At 47.4% G+C, this 15,796-nt stretch overlaps 1 protein-coding gene across 1 annotated transcript in view; it reads left to right on the top strand.

Annotated features, from left to right (window-relative positions):
- Positions 1–4,066: 4,066 nt before the first annotated feature.
- The window catches only part of LOC101932419 (uncharacterized), a 35,338-nt gene continuing 23,608 nt past the window's right edge, over positions 4,067–15,796 (top strand). Inside the window, exons 1-2 of the mRNA XM_005290631.5 lie at positions 4,067–5,175; positions 9,286–9,464. Of these exons, the coding sequence (XP_005290688.4) occupies positions 5,038–5,175; positions 9,286–9,464 (317 nt within the window). The 5' untranslated portion in view covers positions 4,067–5,037. The remainder of the gene's footprint in view (positions 5,176–9,285; positions 9,465–15,796) is intronic.

The following is a 15,796-nucleotide window of genomic DNA, read 5'->3' as shown; positions in this document are numbered from 1 at the left end:
CTTATTAGTTTATAGGGGTCCAATTATGTCAGGAGGATGTGGCCCTAGGTTGACACAATTAACTGCTTCCTGATACAATTTACTGGGTTATCCATTTAATTTGAAGTTTCAGCCTCCTAAAAAGCAGCACTAAACTTGTACATAAAGAACATTCTGCTCCGTTATACCTATGCATTTGCATTGAACAGTACAAGGGGGAAAAAAACAAGTAACAGGACTAATCATCATTGTCATTAGGTAACTGTGCAAAAGGTTGACAACCTAATTTAGCTAGGGCCAGAGCAGGGAATGCTCCTCTTATGTTGGTGTTGAGCATTTTCTTCTCTAGCAAAATTGTGCTAAGCACCCCTAACAGCACAAGCTATGCAAGGGCCCAAATTCTTCCATTGAATGTGTACATGTAACTCACTAACTTCACTGGGCCCTGAGAGCAGAATTTGGTTCACTGCGCCTTATCTGCATTCAGGTGCTAGTACGATGGAGGAAGAAAGCTGACTGGTAATTTTCACTTTTCCTTGCATTCTGTAATTCAGCCACTCAGAATCATAGAACATTTTGCTGATCTCCATTAATGTTTTTAGAGGCAGCTCTAATTCCCATTGAAACTTAATAGTAAGACTCCCATTAACTTACATGAATTTGTTTGGGTGCAGAGAATAGGTAGTGAAGTGTTCAAACTGTATCCTTATAGGTACTCCACTTCAGATGCACCTGTGTCTTTGAACAGAGACATTTCAGTAGGTAGTGTCTGCTCATCCACGTGCCTATACTGAGGATATAAGAGAGCTACATCGGAAAACTGCATTCCTTTCTCAGCCACCCTTCAACCTGAGATGGAAGATCAAGTATCCCAGCTTCATTCTAGGCACAGTTAAGCTTGCCTTGCTGTATCTTTTCTGTGGATAAATAGGTCAAAAGCCAGCACCTTAAAAAGAGAAAAACCAAGCCCCTGAAAGGCAAAATCCTCCTAGTTTTCCCAACTGAAGGCTTAGCTAAGCTTTTAAAGGAGAGTTTGCAAACTGCCTATCATTAAACAGTAAAAATACATGTAGGACTCTCATCATGCAGGCCTTAGGGTTGCAGGCTGTACTTTGAGAATCAGGACAGTCCCCTAGATTTCAGAATGGCAGACACCTGCAAGCAAGAGCCAAGGCCCAGGAATTTAGCTCTCCCACAGGGTAGTAAGCAGCACTGCACTAAAACTTCCCTAGCCCCAGAACTATTGTCAATCTCTGCCAAATATACTCCCCTCCCTCTCTTGGATGTCCTTGGCAAGCCACTTAATTTTTGTTTCCTGTGTAAAACCTATTGTTTTTCTGTCTGGTCTCTTCAGAACATGAGCTCTTTGGGGTAGGGGCCATTTTTTTGTTGTGTGTCTGTAGAGCACCTAGCTAGCACAATAGGGTCTTAGTCCATAACTCAGGCTCCTGAACACTACAACAATAGAAATACTTCCGGAGATGTGGGTCACTGCAGCAAGGTCTTTCAAAGAAAATAGGACATTGAGGTTTTCTCAGAGTCAAGACGCACTTACAACTTTCAGGCCTTTTGTGAACCAGCCCAGACCTCAAGAGGCACCAATCTTGAACCAACCGCCTACCAAAGCCAGGGCAGGTCCTGTTAAAAAGCAGACAACTTTCTGAGAGCTAGCACAGGTTTTAGGCATCTGCAAACCTGTGGAGTTTATCCTCTGCTAAAAGGTGAGCTGAACCTAAATTATAGTGAGGGAAACTCTTCAGAAAACATCAGTAGGTTCCCTGGTTTTGAGGTAGTTCCTTCACCAAGTGGTTTTTGACTTCAGTTCTAGAATATACATTGAGGGGGTAATGCTCAGTTCCTACTAAGCTACTTTGTAAACGCTGAAATTCCAAAACACGCAGCCTTAGTCCATGTGATAAGTGAAGTACATGGTAAGTTATGACTTCTTCCAACAAGAGACAGAGGCCTTTGTTCAGTGATGATAAAATACTATTGTGTGATCGCTGTCATCCAACAGCTGCATTGCACCATACATGAGAGCTGATGGCTGCAGACATGTTAGACCTGGCAAGGGGCACAGCTGCAAAGGGACTAGCCAAATTAACTGGAGACCTCCTGGAGCATATAAAGCAAGAGCAGGGATGTAACTATGAGAGATTTTTAAGAATGTGGTTATATATATTATTGTCAACAGAACAGAGTATGGGGCAGGAACCAGATCCTTGGCTTCTAGTCTGGTTATTTGTGTTGCTCTACCTTGTTAAGAGCTGGATCCAGGAAGCCATTTACAGCACATAAGCAGCCTGCTGAACATACTAATTTGTTAAAATGCTACATATTAACAATACTACTACAAACATGGCCATGACAAATGCTTCCATAATATATTATACACTATCTGCTCCCGCATCTCTGTATAGGAGGCATGGCAGAGATAAGACAACGCATGTCCAAGGTAAGGTTGGCGTATACAGTGACTCCAGCTGATCCTCGGCTGTTCTTAGATCGAGGGCCATTTCGGCCTCAGTGGTGCTAGGATTGGTGTAGAAAGGTGGCTTACAGTTACCTCCCTACCCCATTTTGCTCTCGCTGCCCCATTTAATGCCCCCCACACACACACACCTAAGCAGTGCACTCAGCAAAGCTGAGGATTTGGCCTCAGATTTTAAAAGCTAGATGTGTGCAAATACACAATCATAGTTGTGGTTTTCCTCTTGCTTCCTCCTGAGAGCCACCAGTGTTTGCTGCAGGGGTCTTATTTACATAAAGCAAAACAGTGGCAATACACACCATTAGTAGCAAACCAGGAATCCCATGCTATTGGGGGCGTTTTAGAGTTTGGGAGCAATGGTTTAAGGACTTGACAATATGGTGCTGTTATTCCTTCATGTACCTTCTACAAATCTAAATAATGCGAACTAATGGCACCACAGCAGTAAGACATCATCAATTCCTACCAATGGGCACAGTGGTACACTATCACAATGCAATCTGACCTGCCTTAACACCCTTGAACGCAGTGGGAGGTTTGGGTATGCAAGGCATACAGGATAAGGCCTTCTTGTTACCTCTGAAGTCACTAAGGATGGAGACACTGCTGCGCTGCACTCCATTCGTCCAGCTAATCTAGTTTCCTGTCTCCAGTAATGTTCTTTAGAGAAAGCCTATAAAGCACATGGACGTTTTTGCAAGAGTATAAGGGGAGAAGGAAGAGTTCCCTTCTGAGCCCTCCACAAGCAATCAGCTTACCTCTTCTGGAGGGGAGAGAGCTATTCATGCTCATAAAACAGGGTAATCCATCTCTGAACCTAGCTCACCATGGGCCTGATCCAAATCCCATTGATGTTAACGGGAATCATACCATTGATTACACTGAGCTGGGGATCAGGCCCTGTTTGATGTTCCTGTGCCAGTGGATTCCACAGGTTACTTATATGGTTTTAAAAGAAACATATAAATGAATTTAAAATGGGATTGAGCCCTGGGGCCTGACAGCCTCTCACTGCAGAAGAGGTTCAGCATGAACAGCTGCAATGCAAGTTTCCTGGCCCTGCCCCAACAACGCACTTCATCCTTGACCATCTCGAGGGACAAAAGGGTAGTTCTTTCTCCACATCCATCCCATGCTTTAGTTCTCTGCTGCCTGGACCAGCTAGCATCGTGGTTTGTGTGACACCTTACCATCAAGAACAGGATTCAAATCACTAATGTGTTTCATCTAGACCAGAGTCATCATGTAGGAACAACATTTGGTCATTGTCAAACTGGGCCAAATTTAAAGTACTCGGGAGAGAAATCCTGTTACCCATAAGCTTTAGCACTCCAGTCCCTTCCCTCTTCACAGTGTATTGCATTTCTATTTCATTGACTTTCCTTGCATTGTAGGACAAGGTAAACAGGAGCACTGAATGGCCTTGGTAACATTCCCTGGGCTCAGCTGGTGAAAACTGGTAGCACTCCGTTGAAGTCAATGTAGTGATTACAATTTAAACTTGCTGAACATTGGGCCTGTTTATCGAATCACATGCAGCTCTTCAGAATGAGAAGGGTTAATGTCATTGTAAAGTGGGGGGGGGGGGGGAGGGGATTCACATGGACATGACTAATCCCTTCTTTCAAATAGAAATAGACATTGAACAGAAAAATCTCAGGTGACAGATCTGACCTGCAGTCTGCAGATGGATTGCTGCTGTCCTTTCAAACAGTGTGAGGAATGTTTTTTCCATTACAATTAATTTAGCTTTTGCAAAGTCACTATCATATGGCAGGCAATCAAATGACCATGACAGCTAACCCCTTACATGCCTGTTATGAAGCTAAACATGAGCTGTTATGTTTGGCCCTAGAGTCACATTTTCAGCTTCTGGGTTGGGCTCATCTCTAGTCAATTCTTTTATTTTTCCCTACAAAACTCCAGGCCCTCTTTTACTACTGTGGATTTCTGGAAGCTGCTTTCAGATTTGCTATATACTTATTCCAATGTACCGTGTGCACTGTGGAATTGGTACTGTATGGAAATAAACACCATGGACTGTGTCCTCTCTCTGCCTCCTCCCTCCTTTGCAGTACCAGGGCACTTGAAAGCCACTGCTGCATGAGCTACATCCATCATACAGCGCACACACAAAAATCTTTAGCCTGCCTTTTGATAATGACCATAGACAGCGCTAGGACTCTTCTGTTGAGCCGTGGTGCACCATGGGGCTGTCTGGATCATCTCTCATTTACAATTAAACAAAATCATACGTTGAGCTTGGCTGGCATCCAGTCTCCTTTCCCCACTTCCCAGAGCTGCGTGCACTGCCTCTGCTCCAATCAGAACTCGAAAGCCTCCATGTGCTGGAGCTGAGCTCCAGCCCTTAAATAGCTCTTTGCTAAGGAAACAGCTGTTAAGGTCCATGGATCAGAGATGCTGCCATAAGCTCACCTGCCAGACCCCTTTCTCTCCTCCTGCTTTCACAACAGTGGTGCACTTGACCAGAGTCACTTGGTCCCTGTTGTTTTCATCTGGGAGTTGTATGCTCAATATCTCTGGCCAGCACGCAAACAGCACAGAGCATGGAGATTCTGGGAAGGTGTGAGTCCTTTTCCCTCTGGATAACTGTGCTGTCCTTTGGAAGGGTTCTCTCCATGGATTTCTCTTACCTGGGATCCTCCCTGAGCCTGCAGTCCTCCTTCCAGGAGAACACAACACAGGTGGGTTCCTTCTCATTTAGTGCATTTTGCATCTTTTGTTACTAAATGGAAACCCAGTTGCGGTTCCCTGGACTTTATACTATGATGTTACTATTTAACTGGCTGCCTAATCAAACCCTGTGTTTTGCTGGTACATAGAGCTTTAGGGTGGGATTTTCAAGAGCGCTCAAAATGACCTAGGAGCTCAAGTTCCATTGAGATTTCATCCCCTTTGATACATATTGCCAGGGTCTGGATTTCAAAAGCCCCATCCGTAATTGTAATCAGTTATGCAGTGAATACTGTGCTACAAAGTATGTAATGCCAGCTGATGTCTTCCATTCCCAGAGCACAGGTGGCAGAAGCAGGCTGCATACCTGATAAGGTTGCAGTTTTTATGCAAATGATGTAATAGATTTAAAAGACCCTGCCCAGGGAAGACTAATTACAGAGCTGCACTGTGCTGCTCCCACAGCTCTGGAGTTTTTTCAGTCGGAAGAATGTAGCAACTACTCAGGAATCCAGACTCAAGAGTCTCCCAGCCCATCTGGGCTGACCATATGAGGAAACAGGAACTCAAGGAGAACCCTCTGCTCCTGGCGCGCAACCCTAGAGCACAGACTCGGCTGGGCTGGCGTGCTGACACTACAATGTAGTGCTGTGATGTAATGATCAGTGTGCAGGGGCAGCTCTAGGCACCAGCAAAGGAAGCACGTGCTTGGGGCAGCCCATTTGCAGGGGTGGCAGGGATCCAGCATGGGAGCTGAGAACCAACAGGGGGCCTTGGAAGCTGTAGTTCCTTGGTTAGCTCCCTGCCTATAAAGCAAGCCCTGGAGCAGGGAAAGAACTACATTTCCCAGCATTCCCTTGGCCACTACCAACAGGAAGGAGGGAGAGGGAGTGAGGTAGCTGAGACCTCATGCTGCAGCCTGCTATGAATGGAGAGCTGCACTCTGAAGGGTAGGGATAGCATATTTTAACATTCAAAAAATAGGACACTCCACAGGGAGGGAGGGTAGCCCTACCCTGCCACCACCCACTCCCTCCGACTGCCCCCCACGGAAACCCCAACCCATCCAACCCCCCCTGCACCCTGTCCCCTGATCACCCCCTCCCGGGACCCCTGCCCCTAACTGCCCAGCAGGACCCCACCCCCTATCTAAGCCCCACTGGTCCTTGTCCCCAACTGCCCCCTCCTGAGACCGCCCCAACTTCCCCCCTAGGACCCCACCCCCTACCTGTCCCCTGACAAATCCCCGGGACTCCCATGCCTATCCAACCGCTGCCTGTCCCCTGACTGCCCCCCCAACCCCTGACCCATCTAACCTCCCCATCTCCCTGCCCCTGACTGCCCCCCCCCCGAACCTCCGCCCCATCCAACCCCCCAGCCCCCTTACTGTGCCACTCAGACCAGCATGTCTGGCTCCGCGCAGCGGACACACTGCTGCATACATGCTGCCGTGCTCCCCCGCGGAGCCACAGCCCCCTTTCTCCCCCCCAGCACGTGCCTTCCAGATTTGAACACCTCAAAATTCAGGAGTGCTCAAGCTCAGTTTGGGCAGCTGTTACTTCATTTCTCCCAAATCAAATATACTGATCCACTGTAACTTGCTGTAGAAAAAGTAGGATAAAATTGAGCAAGAAATGTTTCCCGGTGGTTATTAGGACTGGAATTGCTATTTTCAACAGCCATTGCCTTTTTGTTTGTTTGTTTGTTTGTTTAAAAGGAAGACAGTGATATTGCATTGGCAAATTCCCCATAGAAAGAAAGAGTGGAAGAAAAGAATAATAAAGGCACCTCAACTTTTCCTCATTTATGTAGGACAGTCTTATAATATGCATCCAGATATCCTCCAGTCACACAAGCTGAAAATTGTTCCACTTTACTGCAGTTCTGTAACCATATGGGAACCAATCCTGTCTGTGTTCTGTGCACATGTAAAATTCATGCTGAATGACCTGCCGTGGGAGCGAGTTACCAGTGTCCCAGGGCTGCGGCAGAAGGAGGGTGCAGGTGGGGGAGGGGGGAGAGAGCCCAGGGCTGGGGCGGCAGGAGGTGTGTGTGGGGGGGAATGAGGGAGCCCAGAGCTGGGGCGGCAGGGGGTGTGGGTGGGTGGGGAGAGCCCAAGGCTGGGGCAGCAGGGGGGTGCGGCAAGGAGCCCAGGGCTGGGACGGGGGACAGCCAAAAATTTTTTCGCTTGGGGCGGCAAAAAGCCTAGAGCCGGCCCTGACAGTGTGTCACGGCAGGGCTCAAATCAGCTTTGATAAATTTTGCAGCTAGATCCAGAATTTAATCAAATTCTCCCAGCCCTAAAAAGGAGCATGTGGATTAGGTCCCGTCTTCCCAGGGTTATCTCACACAGTCCTGGCCTGCCCCAGTTTGTCTTTAGCCAGCTCTCATTACTACAGGCTTCTTCTATTTAGCCGGTGGAGAATGTGTCTTCTTTATTTACCCATCAGTCTAGTTACCGATCCTAAAGGAGTCCCTCTGCGTCACTTCTACACCTTGTCTTATACTCTTGTACTGCGCTGTTTACAGAAAAAATATCCATTATCCACATGGCTCACCTCAACCCTCCAGAATTTCACCCAGCTGCCAGTACTGAGCAGTTTGCATGTTCACATGTCACATAAGCTCCTAGAAAGATGCATTTGGGAACATTAAACAGGATGGAAGCATTCCTGACTGATTAATATTCGCATGGGTGTTTGTTTATTCTCTTCTTCCAGTCTGGAAGAGACAAAGCCATCATCTTGACTGTGTTACAGGGCTCGCAAGAGCAGGAGGGGTCATTTTAAAGCAGAAGACAGCTGAACATCAAAACCATTTAAGAGTTACAAGCTCTAGGCCAGGGGTAAATGGGTCTAGGTGTAACTGGGTCTCAGTGAAGCAAAGCCATTTTCCAGCAGCTGAGCATCCAGCCCTGTGTTTTAAATAGTGCAGGGCTCTGTCGCATCTCCTGCTGCAGTGTGTATATTAACTGAAGCACGGAAACCAAGAGAAACCACAATATACTGGACCAGATCCTCAGCTGGTGTATGTCAGAATAGCTCTATTGAAATCAACGGGAGTTAGGTACCTAAATACCTTTGAGGATCTGGGCCTCAGTGCCCACTGGGCTCTGGAGGGGATGGGGGTAAGTGTGTGACCAAAGGGGATTATTCATAGTTGGAGGATGATTTTGCAGCACATTTATCAACCTTTCCAGTAGCACATGGCATGACTTTAAAGCAGTGATCCCCAAACTTTTGAGGGTCATGCCCCCCTCACCCCTGTCCACGTCCCCCTCCCCGGGAGCTGGGGCTGGAAACGGGGCCACAGCTTGGGGGAGGGGAAGATACAGGCAGGGGCAAGGGGGCTGAGGCTGGGTCTGGGGTTAGCAGCTGGGCCTGCGGACAGCTGTGGCTCTGCTCCCGGCCTTTCCCCCAGCCTCAGCCGTAGGCCGGGAATAGAGCTGCGGCCAGCAGCCGTGGAAGGCACGGGGCCAGGAGCGGAGCCACACCGAGGCTGGGGACTGGGCCAGGTGCAGGGCTGGGAGCCGGGAGCGTGGCTGAGGGAGGGACCAGAGTAGAGCTGGGGGTGGGGAAGGGCTAAATATGCTCCTTCCCCGCTGCGCCCCCCCAGACGTTCCTCCATGCCCCCCAGGGGGGGCATGTCCCCACTTTGGGGATCTCTGCTTTAAAGACATCTCATGAACATTTGACTGTTCAGTGTGCGCCAGATCTCTAAAAGGTAGAAGCCCATTTTGCCTGGGCAGCTGCATTTGCTAACACAAGTACCACAAGTGCACACGTGCATTGGGCACCAGCCAGTGCCAACAGCCAGATGGGCATCTTGCAGGCCAAATGCATGTGTGTTTACCCCATCTGCAGCCAGTTATAATATTTGCACATGCCCGTCTCTGCCCTCTGGCTTTGAAAATTCAGCCCTGAATCTACAACCTGCTCCTAGCCAAAACTCAGCTACAGCAAATCTCTGAATTCATAGCTGGCTAATTGCACATAGGGCAGGGATCCCACTCCCCGCTCTGCAAATATTTCTCTGAGATTGGAAGTGAAGGAATGAAGTGCTGTAAGAGTCTCTTATGTTGCCAGGGGATGCTGTATTAACTGTTCACATGCCATTGTCAGGTACTTTTATATTACCGAGGGATTGCTTCTCCTTGTTCCAGTACCGAAGATGGGATTTGCAGGGCTGTGAACTGCACTTCCAGAGTTCCCTCCGCAGGTTTACAGAACTCCACAGCCCTGTGCCAGCTAGAGGGAGAGGCGGCCATCTTCCCCGCTTCCCCTGGATCCTTCCCCATGAGGTAAGGTGGGTGTTAATGTCTTCGGTGAATGTAGAGCTGGTGAAAAGTGCTTGGCTGACAGGTACAGAGCATGGCAGGGCCAGTTGCCCCACATACTGCCCCACCAGCATGCCTCAGCCAGACTTTCAGGCAACCCTTCGAGGGTTGGAAAAGCCAAATCCAGCCGTTCGCTTCTCTGCTCAGATCGGGGTGGGGAGGTGGGTTTGTGATGCTAGCCAGGAACAGCCTTTGCCTTCCTTGCAGAGGATGGGGGGAGAGATAGCCGCATCAGAGCTATTTTTTGGGCAGCAAGCCTGAAGTATTGTCCCAAACTGATGCGTCAGTAGAAGAGGTTTTGGAACAAACTGATAAATTAAACAGTCACCAGGACCAGATGGTATTCACCCAAGAGTTCTGAAGGAACTCTCATATGAAATTGCAGAACTACTAACTGTGGTATGTAACTTAAATCGGCCTCTGTACCAGATGTTTGGAGGATAGCTAATGTAACACCAATTTTTAAAAAAGGGTCCAAAGGAGATCTTGACAATTACAGGCCAGTAAGCCTAACTTTAGTATCAGGCAGATTGACTGAAACTACACTACAGAACAGAATTATCAGACAAATACATGAACATGATATGTTGAGGGAAGAGTCAATGTGGCTTTTGTAAAGGGAAATCATGCCTCACCAATCTATTAGAATTCTCTGAGGGAGTTAAAAAGCACATGGATAAGGGTGATCCAGTTGATATAATGTATCTGGATTTTCAGAAAGCCTTTGAAAAGATCCCTCACCAAAGGCTCTTAAGGAAACTAAGTAGCCATATGATAAGAGGGAAGGTCCTCTTATGGATCAGTAACTGGTTGAAAGATAGGAAACAAAGGAAAGGAATAAATGAAGAGAGGTGAACAGCATGGTCCCCCCAGGATCTGTGCTGTTCAACATATTAATTAATGATCTGGAAAAGGGGGTCAATGGTGAAGTGGCAAAGTTTGCAGATGCAAAATTTTTCAAGATAGTGAAGTTCAAAGCACACTTTGAGGAGTTACAGAGGGATCTCATACAACTGGGTTGCCAGGCAACAACATAGCAAATGAAATTCAACACTGAAAAGTGCGAAGTAATGAATATTGGAAAAAATAATCCCAATGGCGAACCGCGGCTACTGGGAGCTGCGGGTGACCGTGCTGCCTGTGGATGGTCAATGTAAATGCTGTCTCGCGGCCCGCCAGTGGATTACCCTAATGGGCCGCAGGTTGCTCACCACTGCTGTAGATAGTTCTCTGAAAACTTCCACTCAATGCATAGCAGCAATAGGCAAAAAGACAAACAGTATGGCAGGAACTATTAGAAAGGAGTAGAAAATAAGACAAAAATATTATGATGCCACTATATAAATCCACGGTGCCCAAAGCCCACACCTTGAATACTGTGTCCAGAGCTGGTTGCCCCACCTCAAAAGGAAATAGTGGAACTAGAAAAGGTTCAGTGAAGGGCAACAAAGATAATCAAGGGTATGGAACCACTCCCTCAGTCTTTCCTGTTGAAGCCATTCCACTTTGGATAAATAATGTAATTAGTCATTGGAGCAGAGAACTGGATTGTGCATCTCCCACATTGCAGGTCAGTGCTCTGATCAGCAGGCTACAGAGGCCTTCTCATTCTTGCTCTCTCTCTCTGTGGTCCAATCAGTCTGTCACTCAGTGAAACAGCTTCAACAGAAGTGGTCAAGAGAGGCAATATCAGAATATCCCATAGCTCAGAGGTTAGAGCACTTGCCTGAGAGGCAGGAGATTTCTGCTCAAATTCCTTCTCCCCCTCAGGCAGAGGGGGGACTTGAACTGGGCGTCTCTCACATCCCAAGTGAGTACCCTAACTGCTGGGCTAAAAGTTACAAGGGAGAGCCCCCACTGCACCTGTCTGGCTTCTTGCAAAAACAGGCCCCTATCTCCAAGTGAGGGTTTGCAGCTGAGAATCCCAAGCAGAGGGAGGTGCCTCATGGCAGTCAGGACTTGGGTACCTATCTCTGTGAGAGGGACAGGGCTTAGCACTCTTTCCATTGGTTATCTTAGGTGCACCCTAGCATACTGGCTTTTATCAATTTCATTCTATCGATCCCGTCATTGCATAGGGAGCCTGGACGCCTAACCCCCTTTGTGAATCCCAGTGATTTTCCAGGAGCTTAAAAGTTTGGCATCCCCACACCTCAGTGTCTTTGAGTCTAGCCCCTGCTCTCTCCATTCCTCAGTTCCTCACCAGTTAAATGGAAGTGATAATACTCCCTTTCTCCCACCGTCTGTCTTCCCTATTTAAATGGTAAGCCCTTCTCCTACTAGGTGTATGTACAGAGCCAAGCACAACGGGGCTCTGATCTTAGCTGGGGCCTGGAGGTGCTATTGTAATACAAACAGCAGTGCACAGCATTCTACTACAGCAGTGGTTCCCAAACTGGGGTTCGTGAACCCCTGGGGGTTCACAAAATGTTACAAGGGGTTCTCAGGAAAAAATTCCCTAATGGCGGACAGAACTGTCCATAAGGACCCCGGGCAGCACGGGCCAGCAGCCCAGAGCCTTGGGCACATCCAAGAGCTAAGCAGTTCAAAGCAAGCATATCTATCACGCTGAGGAGATTTAAACTTCAAGTCTCCTTTTACGAAATAGAAAGGGAGGTGGATATTTTTTTGCTGTTTTTAAAATTAAATAGGTTGCTACTGTTGTTTTTAAATTATTATGAAGAACAAGTTTAAGCTTTGTTGTAACGTGCATTGTTTACCTGGACTGCTCAAGACCTGAATGCTTGTGTAGGAGGAACTCTTTGAGTTGGCTTCTTAAATACCTTCATGCTGTTTCACATCTGATACTCCTTGATGAAACATGGGAGCCAGAGGCGCCAGTATGGGGGGTGATGAGGGTCACATGACGCCCCCACATCAGCACGCCTCCCTATGGGTCCCTGCCCTTTTTTTCCGGTGGCCTCCCTGGGCCCCCCACTTTTCTGGCAGTGCCCCCCCCCAGTCCCTGTGGTGCATGGGGACTTTGCTCCCTCACCCCTTTTTTCTACTGGCACCTCTGATAGGAGCCTTGTCTTATAACAGGCTTAATCAAAAGTAATACAAGCTACAGAAGTGAGATCTTGGAAGAGTGTTGTCATTTTCATAACATAATAAAAATATTGTAATGATAAATAATAATTAATAGTGTGTAATAAGCATGTCATAAAAACAAGTTTTATATGTCCAAGATCAATGCTTTTGTAACTTATGCTGAGGTAAGGGAGAAAATCCATGGAAATGTTCATTTTTAGGAGGGGGTTCACGTGACTTGACATTTTAGTGAAAGGGGTTCGCGGGTTGTTAAAATTTGGGAACTACTGTACTACAGTGATATCAAGCAATATGCCCCCTCCCTCCTTCCCCCAAGCCACCTTCTTCTGGTGCTTCAGGCACTGCTCCCCACTCTCAGAATGGCAAATCCTATATCCACTGAGACACCAAACAGCAGCACAGTGACTACAAGGCAACAGAGATCACTATTGCACCATTCACTTAAAGGATCTCATGGACAACTGACAATATGATCAGCCAACGTGGCTCACATGAAACACTGCCACTCTACTCCCACAGAGTGACAGCCACTCTACTCCCACAGAGTGACAGCTAGCTGCAGCCACAAGGGGCATTGTAGTGATTAGCTGTTCCAAGGCAGGCCCATTGTCATTTGCATATTTGTCCAAAGGCATGATGGGTACTGTTGGCTGTTCAGATTCACTGTGTTTCTTGTACTGACTTTTTATTTTAGCTACTCTGGAAGGGTTCAGCACTTGGACTACGTTTAATGTCACTCGTATTTGAAGTAAGGTTTAAGTCAAGGTCCCTAGTAACTATCTTAACCAGGAGTAGCTGAAGCAGACAGCTTCTCTGGAAATTGGTGTGAGGGACTCTCAGGCAGGGATTAATGCCAATTGTGTTTCACTTCCTCTTGGTACAACTGTGTGGCAGGATTAAAGAGCGAGGTGGGGTGATTTGCATGTAACAGGAGTTCCGACAGTGTGGGCCAGATCCTCCACTGATTTCAGTCATCCTGCCTCTGCTAAAGTTAGTGGAACTACACAGACTTACAGCAACTGGGGAGCTGGCCCTAGGCTTCCCCCCACCCCCTCCCCTTCTGTCATCTTCAAATCAGGAGTTGGTACCTTTCTGGAAGATGGGCTTTAGCCAAATAAGTGACTGGGCTCAGTACAGGAGGGGCAGGGTGAAATTCTCTGGCCTGTGTTACACAGAAGGTCAGACTAGATGGACTGATAGTCCTTTCTGGCCTTAGAATCTATGAGAAATACAGATGCAACAAAAAATGTACTTTGGAAGGATATCGTTGACTATTGCTCTAACCCTGGGTGACATCTTAGCATTCTCATCTCCACACCACAGACTCCCAGCTGCTTTCCAAATGTCCAAGACCAAAATTAACCATTTTCAGTTCAGAACCACCTGCTCTCTCCAATCCAATGTCAGAGCACTCGCTCCCACAGTAAACACCCTGAAATGCTCCTAACGCCGGACAAATCTAAAGGGCTTACTAACTGCCTCCAGCTCCCAGACAGGTAATTCCAGCCCCCAGACAAGGGTTTCCAGATTCTTAGTGTTAAAGGAGTGTGAGACTCCCAAAACACCAGTGCTCAAGCCAGGGGTGGCTCAGGAGGTTGTCAACAGCCAGTTTGGACCCTTGCACTGCTAGGGCATTGGCAATGGCTGCAAGTCAGTATTGACCAATAACCATTCCGGGACCCACATGAAGCAAGTTCATGATCTCAGGCCAGGCCTTCAGGGGTATTGCCCTCGCATCTAGGAGCCCCGTCATGGACCAGGACCCCACCGTGCTAGGTGCTGTAGAAACAGAACAAAAAGATGGTCCCTGCCCCAAAGAGGTTACAACCCCCACTACCACGATTGGCTCTAATTAGCAGCCTTAGCTCAGATGCCAAGAATCAGCAAGGCTCTAGAGACTGAACCAGTCACCCAGGGAAGTGATGGCAGGCAAAGGATAAAGTGAGGGAGAACTGGAGGCAGCACAGCTCCCCCTCTGCTCTCTGGCTTGGGTCCCCAGCACTCCCCCATTGCTTCCGCCCCCCCCCCCCCCCCGCTTCTTTGGGTGTGGCAGTGAGTGGCTCCCTCTCCTGCTCCAACCTCCTTTAGCACAGCTGGGACACAACGACAGGGCACCGCTGGGAGATGCTTGCCCTGCTGTCTCCCACGTTTTGCCTGTTCTGGGAATCAGCAGACATCCTCCTCCAGAGCTGGCCTCTTTCACCAGCAGAATAATAATTTAAAGTTATTATATGATAAGGCTACTCTAAAGCAATAATGCAAACAGACTCCCTAGGTAACTGATAGCAGACGATGCTAAATAAAGAAATAAAATTACAAAAAATGATCCTCCCCTAAATAGATATTGCCTCTAATATGGATGAAGTCTAAATAATGGCCATTTAATAGCCCTGGGCCCAAAGCACTTCCTGGTGGCTAATGACTGTCTGGAAGTCAGGATAGCTTGAAATGAAATGAAGTACCGCTCAGCCCATCACATATTACTTCCCCAGGAAATGTCTTGCACTGAGACCAGTAGTTCTAATGCAGTTATGTGCTAGGGGCCTGATGCTGTAAAGTGCTAAGCACTCCAGGCAAAGTGCTGGGCTCCCAACTCCCAATGAGGGTTGAGGGCTCTTACTTAGGCCCAGATTTTTAAAAGGTATTTAGGCATTTCTCCATTCAGCGTTGCAAGGCGTAAGGTCCAGATCCTCAGGCCTAAGAGACTTAGATGGCAAAGTCCAATTTTTCAAAAGCAGAGCAAAGTCTAAATACCTTTAAATATCTGGGCCAGCAGCTTGCAGGATCAGGCCCTAATATCATAGGAAGAAAATGGGCATAGCTGAGTATTTTTAAAGTAGCACTGAACTAACTGAGTGCTCAGCTGATTTTAATCCTCTCTCTAGGGAACTCAAACAACAAAACAAAAACATCACATCCCTTTTCATTTGTCAAAAGAACCTAGTTTCTTTTCCCTTCATTTACAATGAAGCTGAAATTAACATAGCCAATCTGTTGTGGAGCCAACATATGCCACAGCCATCTCACCTCAAAACAACTTGGTTTGTACCCGATCCTGTTAACGTCTGCTGTTCCCAGAACTGTCCTGTTAGTTCACTGCTGCTGAAGAGGCAGCAGAGAAAGATGGGTTTTTGTAGGACCCATTGCAAAAGCAGCTCACACCATCTCAGCAGTGAGACATGGGTCTGCAATGAGAAAAGAAACCATAGTGAGTCTGGAGAACTCAGTACACTCAAATAATATTA

The sequence above is a fragment of the Chrysemys picta genome, chromosome 4 (genome assembly GCF_011386835.1).
Source record: "Chrysemys picta bellii isolate R12L10 chromosome 4, ASM1138683v2, whole genome shotgun sequence".
NCBI classification, from domain to species: Eukaryota; Metazoa; Chordata; order Testudines; family Emydidae; genus Chrysemys; species Chrysemys picta.
The sequence above is the reverse complement of the archived record's forward strand: the minus strand, read 5'-3'. Positions and strand labels throughout refer to the sequence as shown.